The sequence below is a fragment of the Trachymyrmex cornetzi genome, unplaced genomic scaffold, assembly GCF_001594075.2.
Source record: "Trachymyrmex cornetzi isolate Tcor2-1 unplaced genomic scaffold, Tcor1.1 scaffold345, whole genome shotgun sequence".
Taxonomy (NCBI): domain Eukaryota; kingdom Metazoa; phylum Arthropoda; class Insecta; order Hymenoptera; family Formicidae; genus Trachymyrmex; species Trachymyrmex cornetzi.
The window spans coordinates 666724-685859 of NW_017298164.1; the positions used below are offsets into that span (position 1 = coordinate 666724).

General features: G+C 36.0%; 1 protein-coding gene across 15 annotated transcripts in view; it reads left to right on the forward strand.

Moving 5' to 3' along the window:
• The window catches only part of tmod (tropomodulin), a 71380-nt gene that overhangs the window by 43375 nt on the left and 8869 nt on the right, over nucleotides 1–19136 (forward strand). For 3 of the 15 annotated variants that reach the window (XM_018510572.1, XM_018510581.1, XM_018510584.1), the window contains exons 2-10: nucleotides 3325–3477; nucleotides 3550–3717; nucleotides 4564–4690; nucleotides 4774–4994; nucleotides 5069–5223; nucleotides 5315–5411; nucleotides 5501–5648; nucleotides 7616–7734; nucleotides 15950–16726. In XM_018510572.1, coding sequence (XP_018366074.1) covers nucleotides 3325–3477; nucleotides 3550–3717; nucleotides 4564–4690; nucleotides 4774–4994; nucleotides 5069–5223; nucleotides 5315–5411; nucleotides 5501–5648; nucleotides 7616–7719 — 1173 coding nt within the window. In that variant the 3' untranslated portion in view covers nucleotides 7720–7734; nucleotides 15950–16726. The other 12 variants (XM_018510583.1, XM_018510582.1, XR_001940207.1 and 9 more) reach the window with 12 other exon arrangements.

Here is a 19136-nt window from a genome sequence, read left to right on the forward strand (position 1 = left end):
CCGTGTGCGCGGGTATGTCCAAGTATAGCCTGTTGGGAGTGTGCCAGCCTCAGCGAGGAGGCCTCAGCTATTTTTGCGAGCTGTCGCTACCACCAGCGCTACAACACGCGACGGACACTCCGATCGCGACTGCCGATCCGGAGATGGTCCCGCGGTCTCTCCCTCCTGATAGATTATCTATATACGAGCGAATCATGGGTCCCCTTTGATCTTCTCGTGTTCCTCTCCTCTTTCTCCACCTTCTCTTCAAACCGATATCTGTCCCACGATCTTCTCTCGCTCGAGATCTTTCTCGTGTTGTGACCTTGAGCGGCTCCGCGTTGCCAGATCGATTATGTCAATGCCGAGCCCCCACAGATTACGTGATCCAAGAGGGAATCAGGAGGAACCGGATGAGAAAAGCGGAGAGGATGGAGGAAGGGGAATTGCCAATTTTGGCAAGTTGGACTCACGTGCCGGTTTCACGGTCAGCCGAGAAACGAGGACTCCGAGACTCGATTAATATATGCGGATGACTCTTGCATGGTTTTGCGCGTTACCGGATGCACACTGATACGCGGATATTTTTATACCGACTCTTGAATTCGTATTGAATTGCAAAAAAGCAATGTACGATGTCGTAAAGTATAATAGACGATGCAGCAACGATACAGCAACTCAATCTCTTGAGTTAAAAAAAATAACGTTTTGTTTTAACTTCCATCATGTGTGAAAATGTCATTCAATCCACACGTATGATTAGTTTTAAAGCATACAATGTATATATTAACGTATGCATTTAATAAAAAATAAATTAAATTGAGTCCTAAATGAGATAAACTAAATAAACTAAACTTGAGTCCGCGGTTTAATAAATTTTCTTGAGTTAAACTCCATTGTTTAGTTATAAATTAACAACATATTGAGTTGGTGCAGTTGCGACTATAGAAATGATTACAAATAACTCAAATAATTTAATTAACATTATGAAATATAAATCTAATTTAATAAAGCTCTCAATCATTATTAAAAAATAATATTAAAACAAAGTCGGGCAAATGAGAGCTGTTACGAAACGTATTTGATGTATTTATTAATAATAAACAATAATTGAGATACAGTAATATACACAAACAAGAACGTGTAACTCTCATTTGCCCGGCTTCGTTTTAATATTATTTTTGACATTATGAATTTAATAGAGTATATCAAGAATATACATATATATTGATAATATAGCGCTGGAATCTGATAGTTGAAGACGTTCAAGTTGATTCAGAGACGCATCGTTGCGCTGCGAGAACCAGTTATCAATCGATAACAGCGTTTCATTCAAGGAAAAAAAGAAACGAAACTTGCACTTACAGGAAGCTCAAGAACTCGAGTTCAATATTAACTGTATGGAAAGAATGATTTTGTTGAAATTTAAAAATATAATTAAATATAGATTTGAAAATAATTTTGTTGCATTATCAAAATAATTATATAGGATGCTTAAACACGATAATAATGCTGTGCAAAAAGGTTTAATAACCTAACAAACAATTTGAGCATTCTATATATAATTATTTGGATAATTCAACAAATTATTTTCAAAACTAAATTTTTAGATACTTCAGTAAAGTTAATTTTTTCCGTGTATTTTTATATTATCATAATTATAAACATAATTACATTTAATATATTCAGAAAAAACATGACATCTAAAAAATATCCTAAAAAGTTTTTAATGTCTTAGGATTATCAAAATATATCAGTGTGATAATTTAAAAATATTTTATGTTTATCTTATGTCTTATTAAATTATGTTCTAAAATAATTTTTAAGATTTTTTATATCAAAGAAGCGATGACAAAACCCAAGCTCTTGATTTAAACAATATTTTGTTATTTTTAATTTTCATGCGTATAAAAGTTTAAATCAGTCCATTTCTGTGATTAAATTCAAACTAAACATCATTCACGTTAACATATAACTAATAAATAATAAAATAAATTTGAATCAAATTTTGTTAAATTAAATTGTTTACCTCCATTAATTAAATTAATGACATACATATATCGAGGAGCAGTGGATCTATAGAAATGATTAGAAATAACTCCAATTATAATTCAACATTTTAACACTGTTTAAACGTTAAACATACAATACTATTTCTGAAACGCATCTGTATTCGTGCAATACAACTATTACGACTCGCTGTCACGTCACTTCAAATCTCCCGCTTTCGCTTCAACGTACACTCGATATACTCCATTCGTCGTAACATCCTCCAGCGTCGCGTGCAATAGTGCAGTTGTCCAAGTTGTCGCCAGTTGACGCACAGTTAAAATCGCATCCGTCTCCGTAACTGCATCCAGAGAACAGAGACTGTAACCCCTTGTTTACATCCGGCTAAACGAGAATAAAAATCGTCACGTGTCCCGTTCGAGAATTCTGGAATCTGGACAAGTTTTATCAGACGCAAGATCGGCCGTCGCGCAATCGCGTTGTCGGCATTAAAGGGCGCTGCCGCTGGTGGGCTGGTCAGTGTCATCAGCGAGAGTAGTGAGACGTTCGCGTCTGCGAATATTGTCAAATTTCGGAGTGCGGATTCCGTGTACGTGAGATCTCTCGAGGCTCCGGAGCGGTTTCTGAATTCCTGCATCCACGCGACGGGCGGCGGCACGCGGAACGCCCATCCGCGGTGACACCGCGACGCGTCATCGAGTAAGTCCCGAAACGGGGCCCTTGTCGGCCGGGTCGCTTCGGTCGAGATTGACATCACCGCCGTTGATTTTGGCACGCGACTTGTCAATGAAAATCGATCCGGAATTATCTGGGTCAGAGGGCATCAGCCGCGTCGGACGCTCGCCGAATTTAAACGCCGGGCACGTCGATGCGATCGGATCAGTCGATCGCGATCGAACGGCCGGCTCTGCTCCGGCTGATAACGCCTCCGTGATAAGAGAAGTCGGTCGCGGCCGTGCCGACGACCCTCGCGGAGCGGGCGCGGCCCGTGTCGACGGCCTTTTGTGCCCTCGCCGACAACGCGCCCTTTGAATAATTGATTCTGGTCGACCGATGGGCGCCGTGATAATTAGCACGAGACGTCGATAATGGCCTTCTCTCTCTCTCTGCTCGCGTTACCGAGATCGCTATCCGCAGAAACGTTTTATTATCACGCGATTGTGTTGTCTTGACCGTTTATCATTGAACGATTCTTGCATGAGATTTGAGAAGGAGAAATTAGTTGAGATAATACTTAATTTCTGCGCGGAATAGTTTACCGAGAATAGGCTAGAACTTTGCAAAATGTCGAGGAGACACTCGGTTGTTGACGAGTCACCATGGGATGATTTACAGACTTCTTCGTCGACCAAGACAACCACCATGACGACAGCGGCGAAGCTGTACGGTAAGGATCTGAGCGAGTATGATGACATTGATGTGGATCAACTGCTGGCGGAGCTTACGCCGGAGGAGCTCAATATATTGGCCAAGGAAGTGGATCCTGATGTAAGTCTGTTTACTTAAAAATATTATTTTATTATTTCTTTGGGATATTGAATTTATGTTACATTTATACAGGACAGTTTTATGCCGCCCTCGCAACGTTGCAGTTATGAATGTAATAAGAGTCCTACGGGGCCATTAAATCGCAAGAAGCTTATTGAGCATATCAACAAACAAGCTTTAGAGACACCTGATATTCCAGAACTGAAGCCATATGTACCTGGTGTAATTAGGGGCAAGAAAGTAAGTATCGGTAATGTCCCACAAATCGTTGCGTTGGCAGAAAAATGACACATCTCAAAATTAGGCACTTTTCAGTAGAGTCTTTTTGAAATTCTAAATAGAAACATTTTAATTAGAATAATTATAATATACAGTTTCTATAACTTTTGATTTTCTTTCCATGTTATATTTTTAATTAGAATGTATTCTTTGAAATTATATCATGAGTTTTTCAAATTTGAACATTGCAACTTTAGTGTCATGTCAATTTCACTCTTTATTAGAGTTGTGTACTTTCCCATATAAATGAGCTACAAATGTATTTTTTCTACAAGAATATATTAATCTTTATAGAATTGATTTATTTTTATTTTATCTAAAAAATGCTAACTTTTTACTTATGTTATTTTTCTATCAACACAACGAAGTATGTAGATGATAGTTAAGTAATCCTAATCTTGTAGAAAGCCTAAATTTGAGGTTATAGTTGGAAAAGAAACATGAAAAAGCTGAAGTCAACATTTCTTGGTGGAAAAAAAAGAATTTACGAAAAGGTATAGAAAAACTACATAGATTGAGACAAGATCTTAAAAATATCTTAACTTTTTGTAGATATTCGTAGTGGGACGTAGAATGGCGTTATTTGAGGGTGGAGGTTTTCTAGGTTTTTCATACAAACAACGCTGTTCCATGTCCTACTACGAATATCTATGACAAACTAATAATTTTTAAGATCTTTTCTCAATCTATGTAGATTGAGAAAAGTTTTTCCACTAGGGTCTAATTGAATAATACTAGTAAAATAAATTTTGTATAATATATTGGTAACCGAATTATATATACATCATATTATATTATTTGTTTTAGTGGGTACCTCCGCCACAAGACAACACAAAAGAAAAGGAGGCAGACGAGCAGATCGCGATAGATCTTGGTGAAGAGTATGAACAAGCGCTTTCGGCCGCTACCCAAGAAGAAATCATTGATCTTGCTGGTAAGAAGATTGATCTTTTCTGAAAGCCCCTTGTGTGTATCAGAATAGAACGATAAATAATCGAAACTATCTTTTCCGTCCAGCTATTCTTGGATTCCATTCTATGATGAATCAAGATCAGTATCACGCGTCTCTACTGAATTCTGGACAACCAATCGGGCTCGGTTGGGACGGTGTGACAAAGGCTAGTCAACCGAAAATTTATCCGATGGAACCACCTAATGACACAGACGTTGACGCTACCATTAAACAAGTGCGAGACGATGATTCCTCTCTAACTGATTTAAATTGGAACAATATTAAAGTAAGTATCGTCAATTATACCATTGTAAGAAGAGAATTACGTTTTATGCTAAACTAACGCTGGTCTTGTTACAGAATATTTCGGACGAAAAATTCATGCAATTGTTCGAAGGCTTGGAAATGAACACACATCTCGAATCGCTAAGTTTAACCAACGTTGGACTCAATGACAAGACCGCGCAACGGCTAGCCGATGCCATAGAGAAGAATTCGACACTCAGAGTACTCAAGTATGCACAAAACGATATATTTTTATGCACAAAATTTGTATGTTGATAATTTCTCATTGTTTTAATGTAAAAAAATATTTGTCTTCTTCAGCGTGGAGACAAATTTCATAAGCCCGCCTGTGATAGTAAGGCTGATCAGATCCCTTCTTAAAACAAAATCAATCGAAGAATTCCGATGTTCGAATCAGGTAGGTTGTCATATAAACTTACGTGCACAAATATTTTCTGCAAGAATAGCGACAATAAGATCTAACAAAATATTCGCATCATTATTCAGAGGTCACAAGTATTGGGTAACAAAATTGAGATGGAAATCACACAATTGGTAGAACAAAATCCGACGTTGTTGCGACTCGGGTTGCATCTGGAGTTCAATGACGCTAGACATCGCGTAGCTGCGCATCTGCAACGCAACATCGATAGGAGTAAGTACAAAAGGGTATCGCGATGTCGATATGACTAATAATATTTATTATAGCTCAAGTAGCCTATACAGAACAAAAAATGTATCACTTTTAGAAATGAAAAAGTGTTTAGAAGTAATTGGCATTGATAGAAGATAATTGGCATTAATTCACGTACTTGCCTAGCCAATTACAAATGTAAACAATCGCTTCTAATTATATTTTAACGTGAATTATGATAGAAACATTTTTATAGGGATATCATTACGGAAGTAGCTATATGTGTATGTCTTAGAAGGTTGAAATAATTGTTCTACACTTTTGCATCAAGTGCGACGCTCCATTCACGGGTCACCGCACAATAATCTGAACAGGTGTCACAAATTACGTTAGCAACGCAATGAAGCGTTTCACGAACGCATTACATAGATACTATTGTTTCTATCACGATTATAATTGTACTATTAATTTTTCATTTAGATGGGAGCAATTGTATGGGGGACTATGGAGACCACGTGACGAAATGCTTCTAACCTTTCCGAATCTGCTTCGTAGTCTCACGTAGCGCTTTACTATAGTACATTTCATCATTCATCCATTCATCCCACTGTATTCATTTATTATTTTTCTAGTTAGTGACATATAGAGGTAATTATGAGATTGCCCAGCTTGTCCCTGTTCAAGTATGGAATTTTCTAATTTCCGATACAGTGTTTTTCAAAAATCCTTAGTTTAAAATTATTGAAAATATGTAAAAGATTTATGAAGCGATATACAAAATGCCTTACAAACGTTTACTTTTATTTGAAAAACGCTGTTTCTCTCCTCGAATAACATAGCTATTTCTCGCGTTATGTTTTGAATCCCTTTACTATTACTTCACTATCTGTTTTTTTTTTATTACTTCCTATTTAATTTATATCTTGTCCTCCCGCGCTTTTATTAAAGATACAAATAAAAAAAAGATGTATTAAGCGGTGCACCAGATGATGATCTGCTTGTTTTTCAATTTTCAGTGAAGCACACAGAAGCGAAGATTAGGGTAGTTTAATTTGGTACGAATTTATATTGACCAATTTTCTTTAAATCTTTAATTAAACGGCTTGTAACTCGACTAACCATCGGACTTACGCTTAAATGACACAGCTGTTTCATGCTCTTAATTATTTAACAAGACGAAGTATTTATGCTTTCGCAATTGATACGCTTAAGTTGTGCTGATAATTTACCACGTTCTCGCTTATTGTCAAATAGCATTGCTAAGCACATTAACAAACGGTGTCCGCATTATCTTATCACATTAATGCTCGTTTCTATTAATATAGATTAAACTTTAATCTCGGTTTAACTTATTCTTCATATTTTTCTAATTCTTAGAACTAGAAAAAGATGAAAAGTTAATTGAGCCAAATTTAAAATTAAACTATATTGGTAGAAACGAGAAATTAAATCAATTTAATTTCCAAACGAAATTGCAGTCTAATTATCTAAATTATAATCAAAATCCATATCCTCCCTTTTCTTTCTTTTATAGCATACATTATTACAAAAATTATTTCACTGAGAGAAAGTTTTTGGTTTGATTGCAATTACTGCTCCATAATTATAGTTATTACTGCTATAATGTTAGTAGTAATAACTATATATATAGTTCTATTAACAAATATATATATAATTAGCATCGAAACTGATTATAAATTATAATTATTATAACCATAAAATGGTTGCAATTACTATATTTTAATTATAATTTATAGTCATGTTTTGGATCAACTATTTTTTCTCAGTGTTCGCAGAGACCGATGCATATACTCTTGTACATTTTTATCACAACTCCGAAATTCTTACAAAAATTACAGAAATTATAATAGTTATGAAATCCTTGTTTTATTCTGGATTGTTCTGTCGAGTCTTAAAAATTCAGTCCCGCAATTTAAGCAAACGATTTAGATTATCATTGATTTTAATCGATTCATTTATCTGGCTAGTTTGTCGTGTGGAACCTATGGAACGAACTAAGCTTGTAACGATCGCTGGTGGTCCTGCAACTTTCACCGTTCTTCCCGCAGATGACTTAAAAAATAGAGCGTAGCGCTGTTGCAGCGCAGTGAGTAGCTTTCTTGTAAAAAATGAGCTCGTCTTTCCCCATAACTTGTGATAACTTATTTCTAATATTTCGATTGACCTTTTGCACTCTAAAGCTAATATTTTATTTATTATACGACAAATTTTTCAAGTGTGGTAATTGGCTACAAAATGGAGAATTTTTGGAAATTCGAGAACTTCTTTATTCCATAGTCAGTTAACGCATTGAACAATTTATCGCTTTAATATAATCTTAACGTAAGAAATCTTGTGGAATTATATTATTTCCTGAGAAATCTCGATTCTCCAACAGAGATATAAAGTATCATTTCATATATATATATATTTTTTAATGAGTGCAAAGGAATGGATCAGTTTGACTAATTCTTAGTTATCATGACAATCCTAAATCTTACCGATTCTTGTTATTTAAATGAACGTTAGAAACAAGAATTGTTTGCAGTTTTTTGTTTTATATGCATTATGATCTAAAACTTTTCTGAAAACGCGTGACAATAATTACTTCCCAAGTCTAATCACTAAGCGAATGCAATGATTTATTCCCTACATTCCCTGAAATAGGATCACGCGATTCAAAGACCGAATACATAACTAACATTGCATCCCTCGCGCAAATCCGACCCGCACGATTTCATTTTGCATTGTCGGCATCATTTCCCTTTGCTCTCCTTTCCCGTTCAACTTTCTTTTTAAGTTCGACTTTTTTTTACTTTTAACACTTCAACATACCATCACAGTACATACGACACGTGGATGATGAGGATCTAGGTTTCATTGTTCGAACCCGGCGTACCTTGACGAGATTGCATTTTGCATAGACAGAATCGATGGGCCGCCAGTTCCCCCGTGTTCTATATGTCATATACGCCAGTCCCCTTTATTTATTTGATGCATATGTAGGTGTTCAGGCGTGTCATGACGCATTCGCGTCCCTTTTATTGCAAACGGTGTCGATATCATGTTGCAGTGGTCTACTCGACTCGCAAGATTGAAATGAAAAGCTCATGTCAATTCTCGATATTTCAAACGACATCGTTGACGTGCATTTTTCATTTTTAGAAAGTTTCTACGGTTGAGTAGTACTTTTGAGTGTCAGTGCCATTTAAAATTAATTATAGATAATTGATGTTCTGTTTACCTGAACTTCTTGCATAGTTCGTCTTTTTCCTTCTTTCTCTTCAACACACAGAGGAAAGAAAGAGAGATGAACTGTGCAAGCAATTCAACTAAAAAGAACAGACCTCATATCTTGCCGGTCGAGTGCCCCGAGATCTCTTTTATCGTAAACGTTTGCTATCCGTACTGAAAAAAGTCTGGTAATAGCTATCAATATTGAGTAAAATAATGTCCGATTAATATAATTAAAAATACTTTTACTGTCTTAAATATTTAATAGGTATTATCAAACGATTGATCATATTATTATGTTTGGTAATACTTACTAAATAATTAGAAAACTAAAATTATTTGATTATATTAATCGAAAATTTGATTAGCATTAATTCACTCAAGATTTGATGCTATTACCAAACTTTTTCTTTCAGTGCGTGACTCTGCGAATCCAAGCTGGCGATATATGTTTTAATACTCACGACACCTATTCTTTCCCAACAGTACGGAAAGATCTAACGCTGCGGCTACAGTTCCGATTCTTTAACATGAACCACAGGAAACCTGCCTTGATTCAATGAAAGGTAGCTACCCATTGTGTGGTAGACCGTCAGCCGAATGAACCGCACTTCCTTTCTCCTTACGGGGAAGGTTTAACCAACGCCAATGCTATTTTTGCAGCTTCACTAACACAGCTTTTTAGACAAGTCGCGCCGCGAGAAAAGCATACAATCGCTCAAACACGGTCGCGAACGGAATACTCGTCGGATCGTTCAAGGAACAAAGCACGAACAGAGCGATGCATGGTTTTGCATTTGCGTCATTCCGTCTTATACATTCTTGGAGACGGATTCGTCGGATTCGATCTCGACGTCTTATTTTCGGAAGTCACGCGATCGCGGATATAAATGCAAATAGCAACGTCTTATTCTTTCGGAAGTAAAATAAAATCAATATAATAAATCGTATTCCGCACGGAGAAAAATGGTTGAGTAATTTTTATCTTATAAGGCTATATAGTAAAAATATTCTGGCTATTTTTACCGAACTTATGACCTACTTTACTTGCCTGAAAGTAAGAGATGTAAGATAAAAAGTATATTTATACGATTACAGTAGATCCGTGATTATTATCTTACAGATAGTAAATTGTATTATTCTTAAGATAAGCGCGAAAAGCTTTCAAGATTTTATTCACTTGTATTTTTTACCGCGCAGTAAAGTAAATTTTGTCAACGCTAAGGCAAAAAATACTCATCGATAAAATAAATTCTAATGAGATGTGTTATAATTTATAGATTTATTGTACTTTACGAAACGTAAAAAGTATCTTACAGTATAGCTCTATGCAACGCTCATTTATCAGAAAAGTAAAGTAAATTTTACATAAATACGTGTCTGTCCTTATAATGAATTTGCCAATTCCATAAAATTTACTAAAATTGTACATGGAAAAAAATATTTGGTTGGATTAATTGGAATTCTGCTGGAAAAAATAAACGATTCAGAATTCTGGTTAAGTCTACTAGATTTCTGGTTAAAAATACTAGAATTCTAGTAGATTTAATCAACACGCAAAAAATATTTTGTTGCTCCAGAATTATCTCTATTTTTGGTATTTAATAGAAAATTATATATCATACGCATAGAATTTATAGCACAAATCTAAATTCTATCTTTGTCATCTATATGATTAGATGCAATATATACACTGAAAAAAATTTCTGGTTGAAAATGGACGAATCAGAAATTTCTCTCTCTCTCTCTCTCTCTCTCTCTCTGGTTAAATTTATTAGAATTCTAGTTGAGAAAACCGGAATTCTGGTACGGAATTCTTGATACTATATTTCTGGTAAAATCTACTAGAATTCTTATTTTTACCAGAATAATTATATTAATCAGAATTCTAGTTATCTTAACTAGAATTCTAATAGGCATAACCAGAAAATTCTGATTCGTCTATTTCCCACCAGAATTACTGTTTAATCCAACCAGATAATTTTTCTCAGTGTATCCAATATCGCAGTAGTTACTAGAAATTTATCTAGTTTAGCTAATTTTGCGTACTTAGATAATTTTCGCTATAACTGTAAGATCACTTTTTTGAGTGAAAGGAATTCTGAATTGGTTATCTCATCTAGAATTCTAGTAGATTTAATCAGAAATCTAATAGAGAGATTTAACCAGAATTCTGGGATCGTTCTTTTTCCACTAGAATCCCAGTTAATTCAACCAAACATTTTTCTCCGTGTAGCACGTATTACTTTACATTTTTCTCCGTAATCATTTCTCCGTAATAATATCGAATCACATAACTTTCGCTTATCGAATTGCGACGTAGATTGCGTGACTTTTCATGCATCGTGCGGTTTGATTCACGCGCAGCATCATTATTACTAGCTGCACCTGCCTCGACAAGCGATGCAATGAGGTTTAGACGCATCCTATCAAACCCGATGAAGTCGTGACGCGTTAATTTCCACGGGAGCCGAGGTTCCTAGGAGCTTTATTCGCCTCGCGTGACGTCCTGTCGGCATTAACCCGTCAGCTGGAAGACAGTTTAACACACGCCGACGTTGGCGCAACCGAAGCTGACTGACGTCTTATACCGAGTGAATCGCATCCGAGCTATTCGCGGGGATCTTTTTTGGCTCGAGTACCGTTCAATTATACACGCTTATCCTTCAGAGAGGCCGACTAACGAGTCTAATCAAGCCTTTCCTGTAAAAAGGATGAATAATCCTCTTTTTCTTTCCTTTCGAAATAATTTGTATCTAATAACACGTGAAAAAAAGCTAGCTTTGTGAAAACATATCGGCAAACTTTTTAATGTTTTAATTTTTGTAATTCAAAAAATTTTATGCAATTTAATCGATTCTTGAATATTTTTCTTTTATTCGCGTTAAAAATCCCGAGATTTGCAAATTCCGAGATACCGAAATACGACATTAATTATCATTAATTCGTGGAATCGTCGGAGTCTTACTTTTAAGTTCATTCTCAGAATTTTTTTCTTTCATTAATTGAGTCTGACTTTAGAATTTTACCAGCTCTGTGCGAGTTTGAGTTGCGTGTATTATCGTGTTTTACCTCGCACGACATTTTATGAGGTGCTAATGCAGATCGGCGCCGGGTGTCATAACGATGACAAAACGACGCGTAGTGTACGGTGGCGTTATTTTTAAAATGCAAATCGTAGGGACTGCGAGAGAGAACAATCCACTCTTTCATCGGGGATTAACGACGCGAGCCGCGTTAATGAGCCCGCGAATGTTCGCACACCCGGCGCAAAATTGCTAATATTTATTCGCGGATTACGCGGTCTTTTAAAATAATATTCCGCACGGTACTCCCGTGAAATGTTAATTGTCGATGGGAACGGGTTGCGTTATGCACGGAATTTATACGGTGACGAAAAGATCTCACTCGTAAATCGCACCTTTAGAGATCGCATCCGAAACTAGAATAAACTGTAAATAACGGCGCGGCTATTACACGCTGAGGTTTATGGGTTTTACGGGCTTTTAATTAAGGTAGTGATCGCTTTACGTTACTTTAGTGTTTTACAAATTCATGCGGATAAAAAGAATTTACATTTACATTTGTTTGGTATCATTATCAATATCGCTTTTGTTTTGTGCTAGAATCAAATAATTTTCCGATCGCCGCGCCGTGCGGATTATCGGGGAGGATTTAACTGCGCGGAACAATTACAATAATTTTCGATTTAAACCCGCTCGCTTATCGACCATTTAGAAATTTGCAGTAAAAGAACGTCCGCGGATATTCAGATTATATTCGCGCGATTTGTCTTTTACTTTGCGAACAAAATTTTAACGTTGACAGTGGAAATACGGTTTTGCTGAAATATCTAAAATTTAGCTAGATATACAGATCAGACAAATAGTTTTGTTGGACTACCAAAATATTATGTAGGACGCTCATCTTAGTTTTACATTTTCTGATTAATTTGTAGTCAGACTTAATGATGATAATGTAAAAATTGTGTTTTTTTAACTATGGTTAGTTAACTATAGTTAAACTGATGGTTTTGTAGTAATTTTTAAAATTATTAATAATAGAACCATCAATTTAATGATTGATTATATGTATAGCTATAAAACACAATTATTATTAAATAAGATTAAGTTTAAATCACAAATTAATCATTAAATAAAAAAACTGAAACTTAAAAACTGGTTGCTGACTGTCAAAACTTTACAGTATTTTTCATCATACTATAATGGAGAGATCGATATTTTGATAATCCAAAACAATTATTTTTATCTGTATCTAACTAAATTTTTAGATACTTCAGCAGAATTGTTTTTTTTTGTATGTAAGAGCTTTATTTTGTAACGCTTCTATGAAAAATCTTTTTCGCAGCGTCTAAACCGCCAGTTTCCGCTCACCTGCGATTTTTCTCTATCGCAGTGTAGATTAAAAATGTTCCTCTGGGAATGAAATCTGATGAGAACTTGTGTGTAATTGGATTAATGATTCTCGCATCTGTCTGATGATTAACAACAATGCTGCGCCGCGTTGTGTATATATCTTTGCCAGTTTTACAAGAGACGTTTTTTTTCTCTACTAACCCAAAGTCATAAAATTTACGACTCGTTATCGAGCTGCTCTTTGCATTTCCGCGCGAGTTCGTCGCTGTTACGTTCGCAAATGCATATTAAATCTTTAGATGCCAGGGGTCCTTTGTTGTCCCGCCTGTAAAGGCACGCTGAGCAAAAAAATTTAATGGAACGCAATCGGGACGAGCACGCTTACGTCCTCACCGTCGATAAATTACGAGGTGCTTTTAAATTTCCGCCCGATGCTGCTAGACACGCGAGAATAATTTACGAATTGGCAGATTACCAGCCGCGAAAACGATCCGGCGGACAAAGGGATAAATTGCGAAAATTTTCTGCCGCGCGATTTTTCCCTGCGGGATATGATTGCACGTCAGGTGAGGGCTCTTAACGTCGATATGCAAGAGCAGCTCGCGAGACTAGTGCATAATTGCATGCATTTCGAGGCATGCCACGTCGCTCGATCGAAATGCGAAAAGTGAGAGGTGCATGAAAAAAATAGAAGAAAGACGTGTAATACTTCCCATCCAATTATCATCATCGCTAAAGACAAGAGTTCTACACGATAGACGAAGTATCGGCCAACTGTTGTACTGTTTATGGAAAGTAATTAAAGTTGTATCGTAGTTATACATGCCAAGAACTTCCCTGAATAGCACAATAGTCGGTTAATACTTTGTTTTATACTCTTGTTCTATAATTGCAAGTGTTATGTGCGCTGAATTGAAGCATAAGATCGTGTGTTTACTAAGCGATGTCAATGGGATTTTAAAGCGTAAAACTTAAGCTTTAAATCTTATAAGCCTGAAGAAATTGACCAATTTCGAATATGAGGAGAACAATCGACTATGATTGATCAATTTCTTACAGTTTAAGGCGTCTCAAAGTTTAAATTTTATGTCTTAGACGCCACTTTACTCGTGATGAACCGAGAATAAAACTTCTCTCTCATTATAAGATATATGTAGCCTTGAAGAAAAGCGTATACATTTTCGAGTCGAGTTTCTAATTTGATAGTGAAAACTGATAAAATTGGCGTGTGTTTTAATCGAGGACGGCGTAAAAAGGAAATTGCGGTGTCAGCGATAGAATCCGCCATTTTACTCGAAACAATTTGGCGAGGTCGAACGTGTCAGAGACAATTAAAAAGCAACGCGTGCTCGGTGATCCGCGAGAGTGCTCCACGTTTTCGTCCTATTATTCCTGTCATGCGGCGGGATTACTATTTTACGGCGCGGATTATGGCTGCGCGTTTCGAATAATACGTCCCTTCAATCAAGTAATGTTGCCTTTTGCTCGATAACGAGCAATCGTTCGGCGCGTCATCACATGTCGCTATTAGCCAATCAACTTTGAGAATTGTCTGGCGATCAGTTTTACGATTGTCGTGTCGCGTCTTCTTTTCGGAAAAGTGACACACGAAGATAAGTCCGCGAAAAGAAATTTAGTGCAGTAATAGTTTCGATAAAAATAAGAAAAAGATATTGAGAGGAAATTGTATAAATCTGTAGCAGAGAGAAGTTTTTTCCCCTTCAAATATTATCACTTATACACTTTAAAAAATATTATCATAGATTTAACACTGATATTTATTTTTACTGTGTGGGTGTTGATATACGGAGAGAATTTTGTTTTAAAATTTATCCCAAAAATATGGTAGTTGCGATACAATACAATATTTTAAAGATTTTACCATGCATTTCAGTAAAATTAATTGAACTTATTTTATACTTTATTATAGTTTTATTAATGAATGAGAGGAGATTTGCATTAAAATTTTTGGAAATACAATATTGTCCCACGACTATCATATTTTCAGGATAAACTCTAAGAAAAACTTCTCTCCGTGTAGAAACACCAACATGCTGTAAATTTCACACCATGGATTTATCCTTAACGACTGTACTCTCTAAACTTTTAGAGTGAATCTCTCTGTGAAGAGTGAAATCTCACTCTTAAAGATTGAAAATTGAGCCACTTTTTTTCAAACCTAGCTCAATTTTTATTTTTTAGAGTAAGATTCCACTCTAAAGAATTTAGAGAATAGCTATAAAAACTACTCCATGCATTTAAAATCGTCCTATTTGAAGTACAAAATGAAAACTTTCGCTTTACGGTAATTGATACAGAAACGCCCAAAGCTTTTTACTTAGAATTCACTTACAATATACAGAATCTTATAACACCAATCGTGTAAATTATATCAATTGTCTAAAATTTTCGCTTTGGGTTCAAATGTCCTTTGCTGTAGCCGAGCATTAAAAATTCATGGCTAACAATTAATCAACTATGGTGTTAAATCCACACTCATATTTTTTAAAGTGTAGAGAGCAGAAATCGTAAAAAAAAAAGAAATAAAAGATTTGCACCTCTCGGATGCGACGCAGGTCGAGCGACACGTTCGTGTCTGTTTTCTTGCGTACTCTTTACCGGCATGCATCTCGGAACGATAGAGTACTTTTTTTTTTTTTTTTTATGGTTGCTAAACGCATATGATGACAATGTTTCGGGTATCTGTTGCAGTACGGCAGTCCCGGCTCGGGGTGGCGACATCTTAACGCGAAGTGGCGTTCGCCTAGGTATTATTTGTACATATATACATATACATATCTATATATAATGCACACCACAAATATATTATGTTATATAAATATCGTACACTTCCTCCGCACATCGATCGATCTTATTGCCGCTATGTCATCGCTTTAGAGGCTTAACCCACTTATCCTGTCGTTTACGCGACTGCTAAGAAAATTATTGTGTCTCTCTGTGCGAGGAAATGCGAACGAAAGTAGGACGGCGATGGCGAGATGAGAAACTGCACGTCTATGTTACTTGACTCCCTATTCGTTGTATGTATACGACAATATATGACAACGCCTGTAGCTTCAAATCTGAGAGTGCTCGCGTGGGCTTCGACTCTCGATTCTCTACGCGCTAAATTGATCAGTAATCCTTAAAAAAAAAATGTATTGTGAATATTTACGGATGCAAATAAAGAGGAATTTACAAATAATGCAAATAAGAACAAAATCAAGAAGAATCGTGAAATCCCTTCAAATGTTTAAACTCTCTTTAAATTACAGCTCGAATCAGCTTATTCGACGATAATAGTTGCGAAACTTTCTCGACGATCGTTCCCACTTACGACGCGATCGAGTACCGAGCGTCTCGTGAGATGACCGCACAGTGCTGACTTCGGGAATGAAATTTGCATAGGATGGACGACTCTAGAGGCAACATTGGCCGTTGACGTTGGGACGCTCGTACTTGGCAATCGTTGAGATCGGAACGCGCAATGTACCGCCGACTACTGTCGCTTAATCGCATTTCTCCGTTTCTCGTTTGCTCATCCCTTCATCCCGCCAACCCCTGTTTTACATCCCCTCGCGACGCTGTACATATTCGCCGTTCGTGCTGCATGAGTGTCGTCCATGGAGTACATATATATTTGTACAATATACTTCTCTCTCTCTCTCTCGCTCTCTCTTACATGCGCACTGTGGGTGGCTCGATTACATTGCAATGCGCGACGCACGATTCTAGAAATTGGATGGCAGGACAATTCCGGCGATGCCGTAGCTCACGTGACGATACTGAATTAATTGTTGTCCCGAATGGATGCGTGCGTAGAAGTAACGCGAACTTTATCACGAAGCCTCCAATTTCTCCCAATGTCAAACCGAGGAAATAAATAATTGACGGATGTTATTATACCTGCATGCATAAATCCCGTCCTTGCTTTTGAGATTTACGAGTTGTATTATTATTCGAGATGTTTTAAAGCTGCTAGGTATCGTTTTGGTAGAGCTTTTCTTTTCTTGTAGAAAATATTTCAAGATGCTGTTCCACTTTGCTGATATCCAATGTTAAATATTTATGAAATTGATGTTATTACATCTTAATATTTAGAATTAAATATTTTGATATTAAAAGCTTATAAAATTCAGAATTAATGTAAAAGAATTTATCGTTAAAATAAAATTAACATCTGAAGGTTTTATATTTAAGCGTCAAGCGATCCACAATAAAAGAGTAAAGGATCCCGGAATTATATGAAAAATTGGGTCCTGATATGAAATAAATTAGTTTTTACGTATAATATACCTTATAATGTGATAAACAAAAGATGTGACAAAAGCTCAATGATGTATTATAGTTTTTAAGCTATGATGTATTTAAGGTGTAAAACTATATCTATAGTGTTCATAGACCACTTTTGATAGCCTGTAGCTTAAAAATTATCCATTATTGAATTTTGTTTATAAATTACATTATAAATCTTATTATATGTACATTGAAAAAAAATACTAAATTTTAATAAATATTTGAAACTTCTAAGTAAACTTTTACTAAATGTAAGCATATATTTATGTAAGTAATTGTCTATTTCAAAGAAATATGTATTAAGATTTAGTAAATTTTTTTTTCAGTATCAAAACTAACTTATTTATCGTGGACTGAAACATGTTTTTCCTACATATTAAAACTAAGTCCTCGTTTCTAATTCCACAAATCTAATTCCTCGCCCCGTATTTATTGCATCTGGTGCCCTAACTCTTACGCTCCACGATAACGTCCGAAATATCTAGCGAGCGAGGTATATTTTTCGCGAGGCGCCACCCCCGTTTTATCGGCGTGCGTGCCGATCTTACCATGATCGCGGTGATTAAGCGCATGCAAGCTTGTAACGCGCGCGAGAGCCGCATGTTACTTGATATAATGGCACGCTTAGGCACCGTGACTTTTTTCAAGCTTACCCCGATTAGCCGCTGTTTTGTAGCTCGGGCTACCCGGAATCGTTCTTGCAGTTAAACGCAGGCTGCAATCCAGAAATCTTGCCTCCCGTCCTCTAAAACGTAGTTCAATCTCGGTACCGAACATGCGAGGACTAATTTTGCATCGTATTAAAAATGATCTTAACAGTGCGCTTAAGAGAATTTATTAATAGACGACATTACAACGAAGTTTAGATGCTACAACGGATCATGTACGTCGTGTATTTTTATTTATTCTGTATATTACATACTGATATGTATATTTACGTATTTTATTTAGGAATGCATTATTAATTAACTTTGTGTCCAACATCTCTTTATACATATTTGATCTAATTTACATGTTTGCATCCCCCAATAGTAGGCACTGCAGCACAAACCATCTATTATAGCAAAGGTAGTTTGGTAGTATGATATAGTTAACACCATCACCATCTATATATTTGTAGATATATTAAATTGATAGAAGTGTATGTGTCTAATGCGTTAACAATATGTGTTAACCAATAGTATTATATACTATTATACACGTAATTAGCACGTGAATTAGTTCTACTTTAATAATAATTGACAAGTTAATGCACACCGTAAAAGCATGAAGAGTCATACTTTTACTGATCAAGTGAACTAATTTATTAAACGAGAAAAAAACACCCCCTGATGATCGGATAGCGTGGTATCGTACAACGAAAAATACGCGAAATGTATGTATAAGAAATATGTTGAACATATTATTCATCGCAAAATAAAAATATTTGTCGTGGATATTGGAAACGCCTAGCTTAGTGTTGTTTTTGGAATTATTCTATGAGATTCACATCTCTCACGAGAGATTACAAAATTTTCCAATTTAAATCGACGTGTCGCAGGACGTTTATCGTTCATTTTTCTTTCAAAAAGGTGCTGAATTTTCCGTAGTATACAATTTCAAA